Raw genomic sequence first — 19,143 nt, 5'->3', positions numbered from 1 at the left:
ACCTCCTCCCAGCTCTGATCACTGCCTTCCAGGGTGGAACCTGGAGGGATGGAGTGCGCTGGGACCAACTTGTGTCTCAAAAAAGCCAAGGCTTGGAGAGGATGATGGGGAATTGGGCAACTGGCCACTGCCAGAAAGTGTGGAAAAAGTCTCGCAAGTGTGAAGCTGCCGTCCAACCTTTCTTCCTCAGCACTACATTACCCCTCACCCCTCCACTTACCAGTCTGGTCTAAAGACAGTGCATGGCCCCTGTCCAGTTGCACCCAGAGAAACTTAACGTCCCCTAACCCCCACCACTTTGAGGAAGCACGAGCAAAACAACTGACCTTAACGGAGTCCTTACTGTATGTAGGCATGTCACATACCTTTTCTCATTGGAGCTACCCACTGCCTTAGGTGCGTCTAACTATGACCTACATTTCTCAGATGAGGACATTGGTTGCCAAGCTAATAAAAAGTGGAAATGAGACTTGGCTCTGCCTGCTTGACTTCAAAGGCCCCCCCTGTTGAGAACAGAGTAGGAAAAGCCCAGGGACAAACGTAAGTCAAGGAGAGAAATGGCTTCCACTTTGGCGATTTACACTATGTAATGAAGTAGCTTTCACTCCAGGCTCACCTCTGCCCTTTTTCAGGTATCTAGGACCTTCTGCCTCTTTCCCTGCTGCCCTTGTCAGTCTTAGATTCATTGGCATTTGCCATTTTATACTTTAAGGGGAGATGTGTGAGCGTCTATGAGACAGAGGGGAATGTGCCCAGATCTTGGCAGCACTGACCTCCACAGCTGACCCTCCCTCTGCTGTCCCCCTTCCCCGAACCCCTGCGCCTTGCCAACAGAGTCCTGATGGCTTTGGTTGGCCTGGTCATTCATAGCCCTTGGGCTCTGTGGGGCGAATAATGTGTTTCCTTAGAGCTGGGGGCAAAGAAACAGAGCATACTGGTATGTTATCCAAGGGCCCCCAGGTTGAAGGACAGAGGCCAGGAGGACAGGTGAATGGAAATCAGGTAGCACTGAGGCCTTCACTGGTTCCCATTGCTTTCCCATTGACTACCACTGCCCCCTACTACCAGCTACCATGAACTGAGTGCTTGTGATGAGCTTGGTACTTTATCTCACTTAATTCTCCTTAGCTCCATTTGACAGTTGAGCAATTTGAGGCCAGAGAGGCTGAGAGACATGGCCACGTTCATCTAGTTAGCAGACAGGGAGTTGAGCCCTGCACTTCCAATCCTGTTCCAACCCTTGCTAGCTAACTTTCACTTTTCCAATCCTAGACCCAAGTCCCTCTTTTAGGAACCCCTGACAAGGATGGGTTGCAACTCAAAAATATGAGAACTGGAATATTTTCAAGGTTACCAAAATGATATTTAAGATATAAATTCACACGCCGTTAGCATTTCCTACAAGAGAAATTCATGATTGGGAAGGGATAACCATAATTCCATTCATGTGTGATAATTTTTTGTTTGGCCAATTATAGATAATGAGTGTGATTGAAACATCTATTATATTTACGTCATTAATATGAGGAAAATAACTGCTTTAAGTCTTATGTGGGTACGTTTACTTCTGATCATGCTTTTTCGATCTCTGATGGCATGGGGTCTCATCTGAACCTAAAGCAACTGAAAAAGGACGTGATTTCCCACTAACTGTGGAACAGAATTCACCCCTGAGTTTTCTGGTGCCTCGAAAAGCGTCCTCAAAAATTATTCTCTTACCAACATTTGCAATGTGCTCCTTGGCCTCCCCTTTTCTTTCAGAGACATTCTTTTCTGCTGATTAACCTCACCCTCTCTCTTTCTTCTATCTCCCTAAAAGAACATAAACACCTGGCATTTCTCTATTGACAAACATTCCCCTGAAAATTAAACCAAAAAAGGAAGAGAGAGAAGCAGCTCTGAAGGCTCCACTGTTGCCTGTTTCATTTTTTAACGGCTGCCCCCAGCCTCTCTGTTAAGCCAGGTACCACTGCTTGGGTGCAAAGTGCCTGCATCAGTCAAGATCGATGGAGAAATGTATAATAAAAGAGTTTTCAAACTGGGGTTCCCTGGAGTCCTTGGGGAAGCTGAGGTGACCCCTTGGATGGGCTGGGGGACAGTGGGTTCTGGGTACACGTGCGATGAGAGCAGGGCTGAGCGGGCTTCAGGTGGAGGCAGGTCTGCTTTTATATCGGGTACCATGTAAGTAAGGTTCTGTGGGAACAAAAAAGTTCCATCGCCACCAAGAAGTTTGAAAGCTACTGTATATAGAATTGAAGCCCCTTCTAGAAGTTTGGAGCAGAACTGTGTCCCCAAGGGTAATATCCTTCACCAACATCTGGCATTACAGTGAGAGACTATAAAACGATCTTGGAAAGTGAGGGGTGGCAAGGGCAGTGGCAAGTAAATGGATGACGACAACGACCCGACAATGGTTATGATGATGGAGATGTGTGGGTGGCGACTCCATCTGACTCCGTCTGACTCCATCCCCCCAGCTGCCTGAGGCTGAGCTTGGTGATTCCAAGAGATGGGCTCCAGCTGCCAAACTGGTCAGGCTTGCACCAAAGTGTAAGGCATGAGAGATCCTGGTAGGTCAGTAACAACTGTCATCAAATACTTGCTTTTGCTTAAAAAATAAATTCCTTCCCCTTCTTTTGTAACTATATTCTCTTAATGCCTACTTGCTGACTGGACAATTACTCTTTGAGACTCACAGTGTATGCATTAAAAATCATCAGAGGGGACTTGTGTGGTGGCGCAGTTGTTAAGAATCCGCCTGCCAATGCAGGGGACACGGGTTCGAGCCCTGGTCCAGGAAGATCTTACATGCCGTGGAGCAATTAAGCCCGTGCGCCACACCTACTGAGCCTGTGCTCTAGAGCCCGCGAGACACAACTACTGAAGCCCGTGTGCCTAGAGTCCGTGCTCCGCAACAAGAGAAGCCACCGCAATGAGACGCCCGCACACCGCAACAAAGAGTAGCCCCCGCTTGTTGCAACTAGAGAAAGCCCGTGTGCAGAAACGAAGGCCCAACACAGCCAAAAAAAAAAAAAAATCATCAGAGGATACTAATATCTGCACTTATATGGTGTTATTAATGTTTGCTTTTTATGATGCTATGGATATTTGAGTCTCATCTCCTAAACTCCAAATTCTTGAAAAGCAGGATCTAGTTTCATTCATCTCCGTGCCCCTGCCTGAGAGTACCTAACACAGTACCTTGCTTACGGAGCAAGCACTCAACAAATATTTTTGAATGAGGGTTCCCTGTCCTATCACCTGGAAATCGGTCTGTGGCTCATTATGGCACTCCACTGCCTGTCAAAACACACATACATGGATTTTCAACCCAAGTGGAATTTTTTTTCTCCCTCCCTCTTTTTTTTGGCCACGCTGCGTGGCATGCGGGATCTTAGCTCCCCGAGCAGGGATCGAACCCGTGCCCCCTGCAGTGGAAGCTTGGAATCCTAACCACTGGACTGCCAGGGAATTCCCCCAGGTGGGTTTTGTTTTCTATTCTTTCCTTTCGGTCCAGGACGACCAAATAAAACCCCAAAGAGGTTGGCTCAGCTTTCTTGGTATGGAGGGAAATGTAAAGACAGACAGCCCTGTCACGGCAATTTTCCCTTTACCCTGACCATTGGAGAGTTGTGGAAAGAATTCACAAAATATCATGGCAAGTGGGCTCCTAAGCTGTGCTGACTACCCGTCCCCCCAGGCTTCCCCCACTCTCTGCTCCAGGAATCTTCAACTAATCTAAAAACTCAGGTGACCAGAAAGTTGCCTGGTGCTTGAGTGTCATCCTTTCAGGTATTTATTTCTAGCTGACTCTTGCTCTGTGAAAACACATCCTGCCGGATAGAGGTCTGCTATGGAGGATGACGACCATGGCAATGTTGACCACAGTGAGGATGACAATGGTGACAGCAGTAGAATCCACTGAATGCTACGTGGCGGGCACTGGGCTGAGCCCCTCACACCCATCCTCTCCTTTCAACTTCACCACCACCTCACCAGGTAGGACGATAACGACTCCCATTTCACACGTGATCTGACCACACACGACCCAGCCGGGCAGGGTCACTTGACCACGGACTCAAGGCTTCTATCGCCCAGGTGGGACTTACCTAGGAAGCACAGAGTTAGGTGGCCTGGACTTCGCAGGGGACGCGACTTTAGGTTCTGGGCCCAAGCTCCCTGAAGATCCCGGCAGCGAGTCCTGCGCTGGCCCGGATGGGTTTGGAAGTACTTCCCTTGTCGAAGTCAGGAGATGCTCTTTATCTTTAACTTCTTTTTCCCGGGACTTGGCTTTGTGTTCCGCCAGAAGGAGGTCAAATTGCTTTTTCCGGCCTGGGACTGCCCTCCGATGGCTTAGCGAATGAGTCTAAGGAGAAGAGAGACGGAAAGCACAGCCTCTTTGATCAGCACATAAACCTGCTTCCCCGGGCCCTCCACTTCAGAAACAGCAATTCATGGGAATTTAGAGGTGCTTGAAAAGTCAACTTCAAGGCAACAGCTCCTGTTCTGTGGCTGGGAAGAGGCAGAGACCACACAAAACGCAACCGTGCCCTACGCTCCTGGCGTTAAGAAGCCAAAGCTTCCTCCAAAAAATGGCATAAGATGACGAGCTTCAGCGCAGAACCCATGAGAACCTCTCTGATGAAAGGCAACGGTGAGGGCGTGCTGGAGTTAATCCAGGTGCAGGTGGGAGGCTTGCTTTGGCCCAGACACACAGAGCCACCAAGCAGAGAGGGCCACAGCCTCCATCCCAAGAGGCACTGGCAGTTCAGTATGAAATACGGGGCTGGGGGCCACCCACTGGCGGCCGCCTCGGGTCAGCTGTCCCCCGGCCACCCCGCTGCGGCTGGATCAGGGGCACGGCGGCTCGTCCTCCCCTCCGGGGCTGCCTTTCAGGGCGCTGCCACCGCCGCCGCGCTGCTCCTGCATACATTAAAACGTAGCAGGGTTTAGAACCGCCTGTGAGTGCCTATAAATACAATTTACTGTCTGGCCTCACAAGTAACAGGGGAAGCCTATTTTTTTTTTTTTTTCCCTTCTTAAAAAGCCAGCCAGCTTGAGGCAGGCGCTCTGCTACCATGGAAGAGAAGAAAGCATTTCCCTTACAAAGAACAGCTGGGGGTCATGTCGAGGCTCCACACCCTGCCGTGTGCAGAGAGTGGCATGCAAACATTTCGACAAAGGCCCCAGCGAGAGCAGGAAGTATTTTTTATGGAAAGAGAAATACCTTGCAGGTGAGGGATCTTGTGCAAGGTTTCTTTGTCTCGGGATCCAATACTCCACAGTGTTTATTTGGGTCAAATTCTCTCTCTGGTTTAAGAAACAAACAAAAAATATAAGAAAAAAGGAGACTAAATAGGATTTGGCATTAAGACCACATTTTAAAAAAAATGCACATTTGCACCAACAAGTGAGACATTGTCAGGCAATCTGTTTTTTTTTTGGTTTTTTTTTTTTTTTTTCCAACCGGCTGCTAAAATGCTTCCAGAACCGCTGGGGGAAGATGGCGCTCCCCTCTGAACCCAAGAATTCCCAAGTCCAGCGGGAGGCGGTAGGGATCGGAATGAACAAGGGAATCGGGTTGGGGGGGGGGAGGTGGGCAGCGGAGGGAAAGGAGCCAGTTGCTCTCACACTTTCACTCCAAACAATTCCCCCGGTACCTTTGGGCAGAGGTGGCTGCAGACCAGGGAGAACCACCTGAGGCCCAAGGGCCACTTCTTCCCCCGGGGTAGCTCCAAGAATACATCACCCACCCCTTCCTGCCCTGCCTCCCTAATAGCTTTAGCTATTTAGGTGGGAGATTCTTCCTTGACGCGTCAGCGTGACCTGCCTCTCTCACGCTTTGCAAAGTCCCCAGCACGAGGTTTTCCACGCAGCCTTGACGGCCAGAAAAATCATTTCCCGGATTCAGGAACATATAGGCAGGGGCAGGGGCAGGTGTGGGCTTTACACTGAGGCTGAAGCTGAAGGTGCGGAGAGGGCAGGGCCTGTTAGTGTCACAGTTGCTCTGCCCCTGGACTGAGGCCTGATGCTCCAGATGGGAACAAGCCGGGTCCCTCGGGGACCCTGCTGAGGGAGGCGGGCTTTTTCCCCAGCTCCTGCCTTCCCGCTGGACTCCTGACAGCTCACGTTGGGGTTACTTCTAAGGAACCTGCTCTTTTTATGCTCATTTTGGATCCTTCACCCCTTCCGGATTACAGAAATGCTCTCCTCCCCCTGGAGAACGAGGGGGTGTGCGGCAATCTCTTAAGGACCCTTCAGGCTTTAAAGTTCCACCTCCTGAGGACCTGTGCCGTTTCTGGAAGGCACCCAACAAACACCTGAGTCCTGCAGGGCAGGAATGACATAGCTCTTCTGAGTATCCAGGGAGACGGGCAGCAGCGTTGGCGGGTGGGTGGATGGGCGCGCGGGGGGTGTATATATACTTGGTGGAACGTCTCCTTAAGGGCCTCCAATGGCTGCAAGCTAAAGAGAGGTTACCTTGCCCGAAAAAACTGTCTGAACTTGGTGGAGTAAGCTCTGACCGTAATAAATGAATGCATTCTAATTTTAAAAGAAGGTTTGGGAGCTGTGGGGAGGTTGCGACAGTGCTGGTGGCGATGCTTGCGATAAAACCGCTCTCATATCCAAGACAGATTTCCTGGTGGACTCTCAAAATGCAGCCTGCCTCTTTCTTTTGCTTTTGTCTTCTTTTTTTAAGCTTCATTTTTAAGAAAAGAAAACCGCTAGGCCTGGAGAGGTTCGCTTCCTACGAGCCCTCTCTGCCCACCGAGGAGGGTCTGGGTGCCAGGGTCCAGGCCGCCTGGTGTGAGTCGTTTCCCTTGGGCCTGGCGGAGTCAGACCCGTGCCCAGATCCACACCGGCACTCGTGCTGGCCGGGAACTGAGCAGGTTGTTTGGCTGGGGGTAGGAGCTGGCTGCCAAATGCGAAAGTGAGAGAGAAATAAGCAAAAGACCCAATGAGACAAAACCACCAACAAAATCCACAAACACACAGAAAATGCCCGAACAACTTCAGATTAAGGTGCCGGCTGGAAGCCATGGTCATACTTCTGCCAGGAGGAGGAAGCCGGCCTCACTGCGCCCAGCCAGGCCTATTGGATTGCCCCCTCTGCAGAGTGAAGATGAACTTTCCCTGCAGGGAGACAGCCAGGAGCGGGGGGGCTCCGTCCACACAGTGAGGCCCCCGCCCTCAAGAGAGCGCCAGGCTCTGCCTTTCTTTCTGGACAGCGGGTGGAAAGGACATGGAGAGATCTTCAGGGTAAAATAACGGTGTCATTTGAATGCTTTGGGCCTGAGGTACTTTTAAGAAGTAAACTTTTTGAAAGTGACAGATGTGAGATAGAGAAACTGAAACACAGATAAACACAAAGTAGAAAATGAAAATGACCCACAATTCTTGGAGCGCTTAGGAATTATGCTCATACCAGAGGACACAGCTTCACTCTCACAGGGCAGCTCACCCTGTACAGTGGACCCTTGAACAACGTGGGTTTGAACTGTGCAGGTCCACTTACACGCGGATCTTTTTCAATAGTACATACTGTAGTTCTACATGATAGGAGGTTGGCTGAATCCGCAAATACAGAGGAACTGCAGATACGGAGAGCCAACTAGAAATTATACAGGGATTTTTGACTGCGTGGAGGGTCGGCACCCCTAATCCCTGCGCTGTTCAAGGGTCAACTGTATTTTCTTTTTTCTGGTTGACATTTGATAAATGCCCAGAGTGTGTGAAGAAGTTATAAAGCTTATATCTTTTCTTGGTCTTTTAGAGAAAGTAAAACTGCCAGATTTCCTTCTACAACAATCCCAAAGCAAATATCACCCACTTGGGGGCCCCTAAGCGCAACCATTGTCTTAAGGACTGGCCATGTGCACCTTTCTGGGTACCCTGAGGTACTCAGGCAACCAAGTAGATAGGAGAGAGACCCTTCAACGCCCCATCTGCTGTGCCAGTCCAAGCGTTCCCAGATGGAAATTCCAATCTGCTTATGTGGTAAAGGCAGTTGCAGCCCCAGACCACAGAATCAACCTGGAAACCAACGAGACCAAAGGATGGAGATGGGCAGACAGCACCAATGCGACTGTCCCAAGCCTGCCCTGAGCTACTGGGAGATATCACGGTGGACTGCCCGACTCTGCTTTCCGGAACCCAGGGGCAGTTTGGCCTGTCAGTGTGAGGACAAGACCCTCCGAATCCACAGACTGCTGAGGGGTTGCAGAGCCTCCTGCCTTGGGGTCACTAAGGTAACTCCTGCTAAGTGCTGAGCTGAGCGAGATACCGCCTCTGGCCCGGGATTAAGAGAACCAGTTCTCCCTTGTATTTTTAGGGGGGGGGGGTTCCTGTTTGCAGGCAAACTCCGTGTCTCCCTTAAAACGAAACAGACCTGCTCAATTATAAGAAAGCATCACTCCCTCGTTCTGGACGCAACTCAACTGCAATCTGATCACGAGCCAGACTCGAAGGACACAGACACGTACCTGAAAGTCTCCTGTAAGGCTTGTTGTTGTTTTTGGTGCCATTTTGGTGCTTCTTGTCTATGGTGGCAGACAAAATTCCTTTGCCATTTAAGATCTTCTCTGGGGAAGGTGGCACTGACTTGGACATCAAGACCGGCTTAATTACAGGTGGGGTGGAGACGGCAGAGGACGAGGTGGAGCAGGAGGTGACTGCAGTAGTGGTTGTAGAGTTCATTTTGACATTGGCACCATCTGCCTTCACTAGGTTAGGAATTTTCTCTAAACTGACTACGGGAACCGGAACACTGAAAAATAAATGAACAAACACACACAATTGCCTTCTTTGATTCATCTGGTCTGCTGAGAAGATATCCCCGCTTATCATCATCAGGACACTTCCTTATCACTTATTTATACTCCTCCTATACGAGAGCAGCAGGATTCCAGTGTTGCTGGGAGGGACATGCATGCCTTGGAAAGGACCAATAGGGGGTGTGAGGCCGGCACAGCGCCAGGGATGGCATCAGAACTGACTGATTACCTCCTGGACTGGTTGTCCCCGTAGATCCTGCAGCTCCCCCCTTTCTCAGTCCCTTTAGTCGGCAGTCTCCGAGACAGCACCTTGGGCAGAACAAGGCGCCTGCTGTGAAGCTCAGTAAGCGATGCTGTCTGTCCACGAAGGCCGTTGTGCCACGGAGCCGCGTGCTGAATCACGCCCCCTCCCCCCGCTGCTCGGCTGGTCTCCCACCCGGGCGATCGGGCCTGACATCTGTTTAGCTCGGAGCTCACACAACACGGAGGCATGGCTGCGGGCCAGCGTGCCACGCTATACACTGTCAGAGGACTTCTGGATCACTCATATCCCGGGGATGGGCTCAAATTGAGTGAGCCGCCATGGAACATTATCTAATATTCCATTTTAGGCAGCTAGTTATGTAAATAGGCAATTCTCAAGGCTGGCAGGTGAGAGGATGAATTTTAAGAAGACAGAGCACAAAGGTGTATGTTTGCTCTTCAGAGTCTGTCACCTTAGCCCCACTTCCCTGCCATTTCTCCTGTAACGGATATGCATTTGATTTCTGTGCATTTCATGCTGGATGACCCTGTGTCTGGGGGGCGGTGGAGAACTCTGTCTGTGGGTCTGAAAAGATGAGATGAGATGAATAAGCTTTGTTTTGGTTCCTGAACTAGATGCCCTTTTCCTCCTTGCAGGGGGGCAGAATGTGAACACTTCAGCCCCCCAAGTCATTTCTGAGCTGAGAGTGAAGCCGACTTAGCTATGTGAATGCCAAATGGGCTAGAAGAGGCCTTAGACATGCCTGCAGACAATGGGGGACATGAAAGACGGGCTGGTTTTGCAGGTGAGGAGTCTTATCTGCCTACATGGCTGGCTGGCTCTCCCTTCCCTAAGATTCATTCACAGATCATTTCTTTGATCAATTTGTTCATGAAATTATTTCAGCAACCCCTCAGCCCCTGCCCCTCTGCTGACTTTGGAACAGGATCCCGCATGTTATTTATAGGCCTCTGCCAGTGAGAAGGGCACTCAGTAGTGGAGCACAATGCTTGAGACTTGAGACTTCAGCCCAGGACCACGTGCCTTCTTGGCCCGGGGAAGCGTGGGGTGGGACTTCAAGTCCCACGTGAGGGGAAACTGGAACAGTGGTTTTCAGTTAGACACCGAGTCACTGACAGTTCAGCCTTTGATGAGTGTTTCAATCACCGAGATATAGCTGCACTGCTGCTACTTTCTAGTTAATGGCAGTTCTCAAAGCACTCCCCTATCGCTGAAGAAGAGCACAAGAAGCCCTTGAAAAGTCAGCACACTAAGAAGCTGCAAAGATAGTACCTGGTGAAATCAGTGCTGCATTCCTGATTTCTTCCAAATGGTAAAAAATGCAAAGCCATGGGATATGGAATTCGTCCAGGCTCATTCCTTCACTCAATTTTAAAAGACACAAATTACAGAAAGCAGAGTCACAAAGAGATATTTGTACACTTTGTTCATAGCAGCATTATTTATGGTGGCCAAAAGGTGGAAGCAACCTAAATGTCCACTGATGGATAAATGGATAAACAAAATGTGGTATATACATACAATGGAATATTATTCAGCCTTAAAAAGGAAGGAAGTTCTGACACACGGATAAACACTGAGGACATTATGTTAAGTGAAATAGGCAAGTCAGAAAAAGGTGAATACTGTATGATTCCACTTGTATGAGGCACCTAGAGTGGTCAAGTTCATAGAGACAGAAAGGAGAATGGTGGTTGCAGGGGAGTATCGAGTTCAGCGATACTGTTGAGCGGGTATCGAGCTGCAGTTTTGCAAGCTGAAGAGTCCTGGAGATCGGCAGCACAACAATGTGAATGTACTTAATACTCCTGAACTGTACTATAAACATGGTTAACATGGGAAATTTTGTTACGTGTATTTTACCATAGTTAAAAAAAAAATTTTAATGTACAAACCAAAAAAAAAAATCCCACAAATTACAAACTCATGTAACTTAAATTATACTTCAATATCCTGACTTTAAAAATACATAAGAGCCTGCTTAAAAAGCTCTTGCTGATTTATGTCGCCCTTGTTTTGACCTGCAGACTTTTATTTCTTTAGAAAAAAGTTAAACTTCAAGTGTTGGTGTGAACACGTGAACTAGGAGCCAGGTGAGAAGATTCTCTAGCGCGTGCGTGGCCTCCTCTGATATAGTTCCTTGTGAAGCCAAGTGAGTTCAGGAAAGGAAATTAGGACCTTCACGCTCCAGATCCAGCTCTTGTCCCACGAGCCGGTCTGAGTTGCATGCTAAGTACTCATGAGCTTAGCAGACAGAGCTATGATGTTGGGATAGAATGATCCAGAGCAATTATACCAACTGCAATAAATTTCAAAACCGAGTCAAGTGGTCCTCAGATGCTCACAGTACAGTCTGCGTTTCTCCCCTGAAGTCACGGTCCAACTGCAGCGAGTCCCTTAAGGCAGCTACGAGAGCACAGGTGCAGCAGGTCCAGCCACGGGAACAGTGCCACGTGACTCGCCTCTTTGCTGGTGATGCTTCTTCCTGACCGTGTGTTAGTGACTGAGCTTGAGCCAAGCCAGCGAATATGTGTGACTGATCTCCTAATTTGGGATTTTCTCCACTACTTGAGCGTGGTCCACTCACACCCTCTACTGCCAACGCTTCCATAACTCCAGCTGGACTTCAATCCCAGTGCCCAGAGACAGGATGTGGAACTGGAGTCCATCAGAAACAAGAAGGGAAGGCTGATGCGTGGGCCTCTTGGACTGGAATGGGGGGTGTTAAGGAAAGCGTGTTTCAAAGGGCTCTGAAGACCAGGTGAGGAGCGGAGCCACGGAGTAAACACCCCTGAAGCCAGGTGAGCAACCACTTGGCAGTGGGAGGGGAAGGAAGATTGAGTTGCTGGGGTGGGAATTCTAAGGGTGTCCACTAGCTAATGGAGAAGGGCTATAGACAGACAGCAGGAGACACTGCGGACCGTCTCTGATCCTTTTTTCTTTAGCATCCTTTCCTTCCCCCAAAGGCTTTGGGCTTTCCCTCTAAGGCGACCTGCTTATGGCCTGAGCTGAGAAGGTACTTCTGCTGGGTGTTAAGAGAAGACAGTGAAGCAGGAAGCTTAGTGATAGTAGCAAGGGTCAAACACATCCTCAGGGGAAATGAGAGAGAGAGAGAGAGACAGAGACACAGAGACAGAGACAGACAGAGAGACAGAGAGACCTTCCTAATTAACCTCACCACCCTCATTCCCCAGCATAAATGTCAGCCATTGGTCCAGCTGAGAATTTAGTCTCCTTTCTTCACTACTATTGGCAACAGCCCCCAGATCCCAAACAGATGAACAAGGAGCAAATGATCGCAAGAAGGTACCACACGATTTGGAAAGCCAATCCCAGAGGTTTGATTTTTTTCAGGCCTGGCTAACGTAAGACACTACTGAGAGCCCCAGGTCCTGTTTCACTTACATACAGACCCCCGCATGTGTGAGGGAGGGCAGCTGTCCTGACACCATCATCTCAGGACTGCCTTCTCCTTTCTCCCATTGTCCCTTTTCCCACTCCCCTCCCTCCTCTGCCATCACCTCTCCCAGCCGATAAGTACAGTGTTCCAGCCCAGGCAGCAGACCCTGAATAACAGGCTCACTTTTTTTCCATTTGGAAAGAAGCCAAAAGATTCTGACCCCCTGCTGTCACAGCATCTCCCACTTTGTGTCAAATCACAGGAACTCCAGCACCTCCATGTGCTGCTGGGAGCTGGGAGGGGTGGAGAATTGGCAACACCCAGATGACTAACTAAGCAATTTAGTAGCCTCTTTGCTTAGTTCCCCCTAAGTTTAACAAAAGCCCCTCAAGTTCCTTCCCTTTCAATCTTAAGGGATGCACTTACACACTCACCGAGGTCTCACAATTAGTTGCATTTATCAACTCACTATTGTCCAAGACGTGTCCCCACTCTTTCCCTGCTGCTTTCATAATGCCTGTTTTGTTTGCTTGGGATGAACTCTCTCAGGGAGCCCAGGGCTGCAGCTTGTCCCCCTGCTGCGTCTAATATACTGGGAGCACTTATCTCCTTGCTGTCTCTGCGCCTCTGTCCCGGGTCCCCAGAAGGGATTCCACAGCCGAGAACAGTCCCCCCTCATCTTCCTTGCTGAATCTACCTTGCTTCTTTATGCTGCTTTGGCTGCCGGCGTCTTCTTCCTGGGTGCTTGGCCTGTCTGAATTTACCTTTCTGGACCAAGGAGAGTCCTCTGGCTTTAAGAAAAATGGTTCTCCTGGCACCAGGTGGATTCCCCTCCCCGCCCAGTGATGCCTGCAAAAGAGCAGAGGTGGAGAATCTTATGGTGCCGTTTCTAGGGCCACCAACGTGTTGTGGGACCAGCTGCTCTCCCGCCAGCTATGCTTTCCTGGCGATCATGATTTATCCTTCCATCGTCAACAGATAAGCCTTAAAAGAATGGTCCAGAAAATCTTTAGGCCTGCAGAAATCATTGCCAGCCCTGTTCCACTTAGCAGCACAGGGGAAAGATGGAGTTGACAGGCAGGAGCCTGAAGACATATGGTATTTGTGCTGTGGGTTACGTGTCTGATGAGAGTTCTCAGCTGTCTGATTTCTTCCCACCAATTCCTTCGACCAAGGCCCATGAGCCTGTGTTTCTGGTCTGGCAGAATTTTGAGGATCTCTGACTCACTGGCTGATCCTTGAAAGGGTCATCTCACCCAGCCTCTTGCCTTCCAAGAAGGGATAGTAGGTAAGTCATCCCAAATCAAAAGGAATTGACCTTATTTTAAAAGGCCCTCAGAGAAGGAATTCTATTTGGCTCTCTTGGATGCATTTTGGGGGCTGCTATCAGGCCATTAAGCCAAATTTAGATTCTTTAAATTGAAGGAATACTTGGGACATTCTTGAAGTCTGGGAGTCAGGCAATCCCTAAGAATCAGCCTAAATAACAGAGCTACAAAGTCCTATTTTGGTACAATAGACACAGGAAGTGCTATATAAATCCTGACGAATGAATGCATAGTATTTTTTTCAATCTGGAAAAAGTTTGGGAAAACTTTCAGAAAGCCGATTTGTCAACACCTGAAGCAAACAGTAAACAGGGTAATCAACCACCGAGCACGGGAAATAAGGAAATCTGCCAGATTAATATTATTCTGCAGCTGAGTGTCAGGCCTGGTGGGCAGAGAGGAAGCACCATGCATAATCTCTCCTGGCCTTTGCACAGTTTTGGATGCCCTCCCACATAACACACCCTCAGCAAGCTGGCAAAATGTGGTTAGACCACACAGCTACTGGGGGTGAGTGGCCCTGGCAGCTGAGGCAAAAAAAGATTGGTTAGCAGGGTCTCGTGCCAGCCCAGAGTCGTACCCACAGGAGCTTGCAGGGGCCCATCACTGGCCAAGAAGATTAAAGTGTGTCAAGAAGATTCATCAGTTACTTGGGTGATGGGTCAAGATCTCATCCATCAATTGGGGGAAAAGGCGGTTAGTCGCTGGGAAGAATGATGTGGGACTTTCCCTTAGGAGGCAGGGAGAAATGAACAAGCTGACTCTGACACATTGTAAATGTGGCCAGAGGCAAGTAAGATCAAATCAGGGAGAACAAGTAGGGCTGAGGTGGGGGTCTGTGCCTTGTCATTGTTCTGGTAAAGTCATAGAATGTGGAAGGTGTTGCAAGATAATTTAGGGTAATGGTTAGGAATACAGGCTTTGAAATCAGACAAACCTAGATCCAAATCCTGCCTTTTCTATTGCTAGATGCATTATGGTGGGAAAGCCATCTGACTTCTGTGGGAATTAAAAATGGCAGCCAGCCTGGCAAGTGGATGAGCGCTGGCCTCTGTTCCTCCTCACCTCCTTGGCAGGATGGCCTCGCAGTGCAAAGCCCAGGCAGGCACGTGAGGCTGCCCTGCTTGGCTCACCTCAGAATTTCACTACTCTGGCTTCAGTTTCCTTATCAGTAAAATGAAGGTCATGACAGATATTTGAAGTGAGGAACCAAGATAATACATATAAAGTGCTTAGCATGGTGCTTGGGCACATAGTTGGTCCTCAATAAATTGCAGCAAAAACAAAAAGGGGGAGAGGATCACGCCGTCCCCTCCCCCTACTGCCCCTGATGCTTCTGCAGTGCAAGTCACTGTCACCATCAGAACTTTTTGTCCTCTTAGCCCTTCTGGTCCCATGATGGGGGGAGGGGTGGAAGAGGATGTGGGGGGCATGAGTGGAAGATGGGTGGGAGCAGATGGCCCTCCATATTTACCCAGAGTGGAGGACCACTTCTTGGGGGTGCAGAAGGGGAAAGACAGAGCCGAGTAAGAAGCCTTTTCAGCCTCAATCCCTTTCCAGGAGCCCTCAGCCCTACTTCACAATCCCACCTGCTTCTCTGTCTCTAGTCTCCGAGGCACTGCCCAAGCCTGGACTAGTGGTGAAAGCTCCCACCTTCATACACATTCTAGAAGAGTGAGAGGAGCTCCAGCCTCCTCTCAGACGAGCGTGTAGTCTCCTGCAACCCTGACCTGTGTGAGGCAATGGGGGTCCTTGCTGGCCCTAAGACGCCTTCTGGAAGAAGAACTGTATGTGCCCCCTTCTAGGCTGCTCCACATTCCCTGGAAGCACGAAGTCCCAGCATCAGCCTCTGTTTAGTGTCTCCCGCACTTCTGTTTATCAGGGCTTCCCAAGGCACAGAGCTCAGACGGTGGTCTCCGAATCCAATGAGAGATCAATGGGCACTAAATGCCCTGACATTCCTGGGGAGTCATAATACCCCAAGATTGTGGGAAAAATCAGCAAGCCAGAGGAGAAAGGAAGATAACGAAGGGAAAACAGAGTCCTGGCACAGTAGGGTACGTGAAGCGGGACAGGCTGTCTCCGGAGTGCACTGGGGACCAGCCTGCCTGCAGGGGTGCAGCCTCGGGCAGTGAGTCCGGGTGGAGTTTAAGACAAGCCCAGACCAAACCAACCATACCTGCTCAGTGCCTTTCCTTCCACGTATGAGAACGAAAAGCCTCACAATGAAAATGAGTACCCAGTGAAATTCTCATCAAGGCATCAACGGTATCAAGGGCCTTGGAGGGCAGGATTTGAGATGAAAGAGACCAGGAAGCAAGTGGATTCTGGAGGGAGCGCTGGTGCAGGGCAGAACGGAGCCCCCAGCGCCGGCCCGGTCCAGACTCGGCTCAGGAGCTGCCAGCGGGCGCGCTCCCGCCTGCAGCCACCAGAGGTCACCGGCTCCCGCTGCTGGAGCTACAAGCTGCCCTGCCCGCCGGGCCTATCTCTCGCCTTCCAGAGCCCGCGCAGCCAGCACGTTCACTGCCTCCCTCCAGCCCTGCAGCCAACACCGCCCCAGAGGGAGAGACGGGACCCTCACAGAACATCTTCCACCCCCCTGCCAGGGAAGGCGGGGAACCGGGCCCGGGGCTCAGGCCCTCAGCTTTTGCTTTCAGGAATCTTGTTCTGAGCATAGCATCCCCGGCTGCCGTCAGCGCCCCAGCCTCTGCTCCCAGCTTCTTTCACAGGGCCACTTCCCCAGGAAGCATCTTCCCTCTCAACCTCTTCCTCCTTCTCCGTACTGGAATCCAGAACTGGGCAGGCAGCCCCGCACCCAAACCACCTCCATCCAGAAGGCCGAGCCCTACGGCAAACTCAGGAAATGCTTTGCCCCAAATTAAATACACTTCGTGTTTTTAAAAAGCTCCACGTTAACAACATCACCATCCAGTTGGAGACCTTCCCCCACGCTGTCACCCTTCCTGCGTTACCACTTCAGGCCTCGCCGTCACCGTCATCGCGGCTTGCCTGAACCTGTATCGAAATCCCATCATCATCCGGCCTCTCTCTGTGCTCAATCCATCTCCACCAATGCAAATCCGACCCTGCTATCCTGCTGCTTAGAAGACACTGTGGGCTCCCCACTGCCCAGGGGACCGAGTCCAACCTCGCAGCTGGCCCCCCACGGTTCCCGCCCCGGGCACCTGCTCCCAGCGCCTCGAGGGACTCTAGCTCCTGGAACACTGTGTCCGCTCGCCTGGCTCTGGGCCTTTGCGTGGGTGGGCAGTTCCTCCTGCTGCTGTGCCCGCCTCCCTCCTCAGGGTGAACACACCCCCAGCTGCCCTGATCCGGATGACGGGTCCTCTCCACCCTCAGTGCTGGCTGTGCCTTCCTTGGTCTTTCTGCCACACTTATCACAACAAAGAGCAAGGTTTTAGTTCTAAGACTCTGTGGCCTGGCCAGACCATGAACTACCTGAGGGCGGGGAGCTGGACCAAGTGCATACATCACTCTGGAGTTATCCCAGCGACATACATACTATTTAGCACTTAGGCTCAATCAGTGTTTGATGACTGAGTCAATGTTTGCAGTGAAGGTTAAGTCACATAACACAATACGAAGCAAACCAGCTCTCCACCAGCACAAGTGCTTTAGGAAAGGACCAGCCTGCAGCTGTCTCTCTTCTTGGTAGAGGAGCCATGGCGATGACAGCACTGTGGGGGTGTTGTCGACCTCCCCGCATCCCTCATGCCTCTCACTCGCCCTTGCCATGCAGGCGCTGGGCGGTAGGCTGCGCCCACACTGGAGGTCGTGTTTCCTCCTCACCCTTAATTTATAGATGAGCAACCTGAGGCTTAGAAAGGTTGACCCAGGGCATTCGTTCAGCAAAGTGAAGGGCGAGAAAGGGGTTGAACTTCAGGGAGCTCTAAGGGCGGGGATCTTTATCACAGCCCCAGCTCCACCCCTGTGCCACCTCAGGGAGCCACTTCATCTGTTTCCTCATCTCATCACCGAGTAGCCTTGAGGCTCAAAAGGGAGTGGGGCTATTGGGATTTCCCTGGCGGTCCGGTGGTTAGGACTCTGCACTCTCACTGCTGAGGGCCTGGGTTCGATCCCTGGTTGGGGATCTAAGATCCCACAAGTCTCCCGGTGCTGCCAAAAAACAACAACAAAAAACAAACAAACAAACAAAAAGAAACCGAAAAAAAGGGAGTGGGGCTATGAAGGCATCTAAAAATGACAATGTGCTCTGCAGATATGAAGGACCATGGTTACCAACCTTCATGGCTCAGACTCTCTCTCTCCAGTCATGCCACTTCTTTTCTCTCCCCAGCTGTCATAGCCTATATTTTCCTTCCTTAGACTCTGGTCTCTATTCTTGAGCACTTCTGTGACTTGACAAGGTCAGCTGAGTTTACACCCAAGGAGCTGTCCATTGTTCTTCTGAAACTCAGGGAACAGGCAGCACTTAGATGCTTAAGCTCCAGATGCCTCCCTGTCCTGGCAGGGACATTATCCCCTCTGGATGCCTGAATATCCTAACCTGCCTCCCTTCCATCCTCGTACCCACCTGCCCTTTCTATTCTGTGGCTCATCACAGTAACCTCTGGCTACTCCTTCAGTCCACCCACCCTCCCTCCCTCCTCCTCTGCCCCACTCCTTCCCCCTTGATACCCACACCTGTACCACTAGGGGCAAAAACTGCCCTCAGAATGTGCCCCCCTCATCTCGTGTGTGAGGGGCTGGATCTGTAAGTGGGAGTCCAGGGAGGGACTTCTGTGGAATGCCATACCACCTCCTCACTTCCCTTCTGACCAGGGTTTTCCTCATATGGTCAAGCGCATCCTGGGACACGACACGCAGGGTCTGTGCTATGGTCATGACTGTAACTGCTGCCTCTAATCGAAAAGAAAATACCTTTCCCTTCTTGCCAGAGCACAGAGGGTTTTTCCTTTTCATCACCCAGGACCTAGTTCTCTCTTCCTAACTCTAATAAATTGTAACGGAGAAAAAAATTCCATGATGGAAAATGGCACCCTGATTTCTCCTCGAGAACTCAAAAAATCATTATTTATACCTGTTGCTTCCTTTAGCATCTCTGTGAGGAAGGAGAAGGAGCAGTTGTACTTCACAGACCCCTTCCTTTGTTCACTCACTCATCGTACATTCGTTTATGAAATATCTGCTGGACACCAGATTCCATGCTAAAAAATGGGCATGCAGCAGAGGGCAGGGGAGGATAGAGGTGCAAACAAGTACCATGTATGACGGTACCTGTTACAGTGGTATCTTGAGTGTTAATGGGAGCTTAGAAGAAGGAGCACCTCAGTCTGTATAAAAAGTCTAGGAAGGCTTCATGGAGGAAGTGATGCTCACGCAGAGATTTTAAGTATG

The 19,143-nt window shown here is 50.3% G+C and overlaps 2 protein-coding genes across 10 annotated transcripts in view; both read right to left on the bottom strand.

Moving 5' to 3' along the window:
• Positions 1–19,143, bottom strand: part of LOC309632389 (uncharacterized protein) — a 324,914-nt gene that overhangs the window by 57,755 nt on the left and 248,016 nt on the right. The window lies entirely within an intron of this gene.
• Positions 1–19,143, bottom strand: part of ATXN7L1 (ataxin 7 like 1) — a 233,925-nt gene that overhangs the window by 27,329 nt on the left and 187,453 nt on the right. For all 9 annotated transcript variants that reach the window (XM_082399742.1, XM_082399744.1, XM_082399746.1 and 6 more), the window contains 3 exons: positions 8,484–8,767; positions 5,228–5,310; positions 4,110–4,366 (listed from right to left, as the gene is read on the bottom strand). In XM_082399742.1, the coding sequence (XP_082255868.1) occupies positions 4,110–4,366; positions 5,228–5,310; positions 8,484–8,767 (624 nt within the window). The remainder of the gene's footprint in view (positions 1–4,109; positions 4,367–5,227; positions 5,311–8,483; positions 8,768–19,143) is intronic.

This window comes from Balaenoptera borealis (assembly GCF_965194805.1).
Source record: "Balaenoptera borealis genome assembly, chromosome: 7".
Classification (NCBI taxonomy): Eukaryota; Metazoa; Chordata; class Mammalia; order Artiodactyla; family Balaenopteridae; genus Balaenoptera; species Balaenoptera borealis.
The sequence above is the reverse complement of the archived record's forward strand: the minus strand, read 5'-3'. Positions and strand labels throughout refer to the sequence as shown.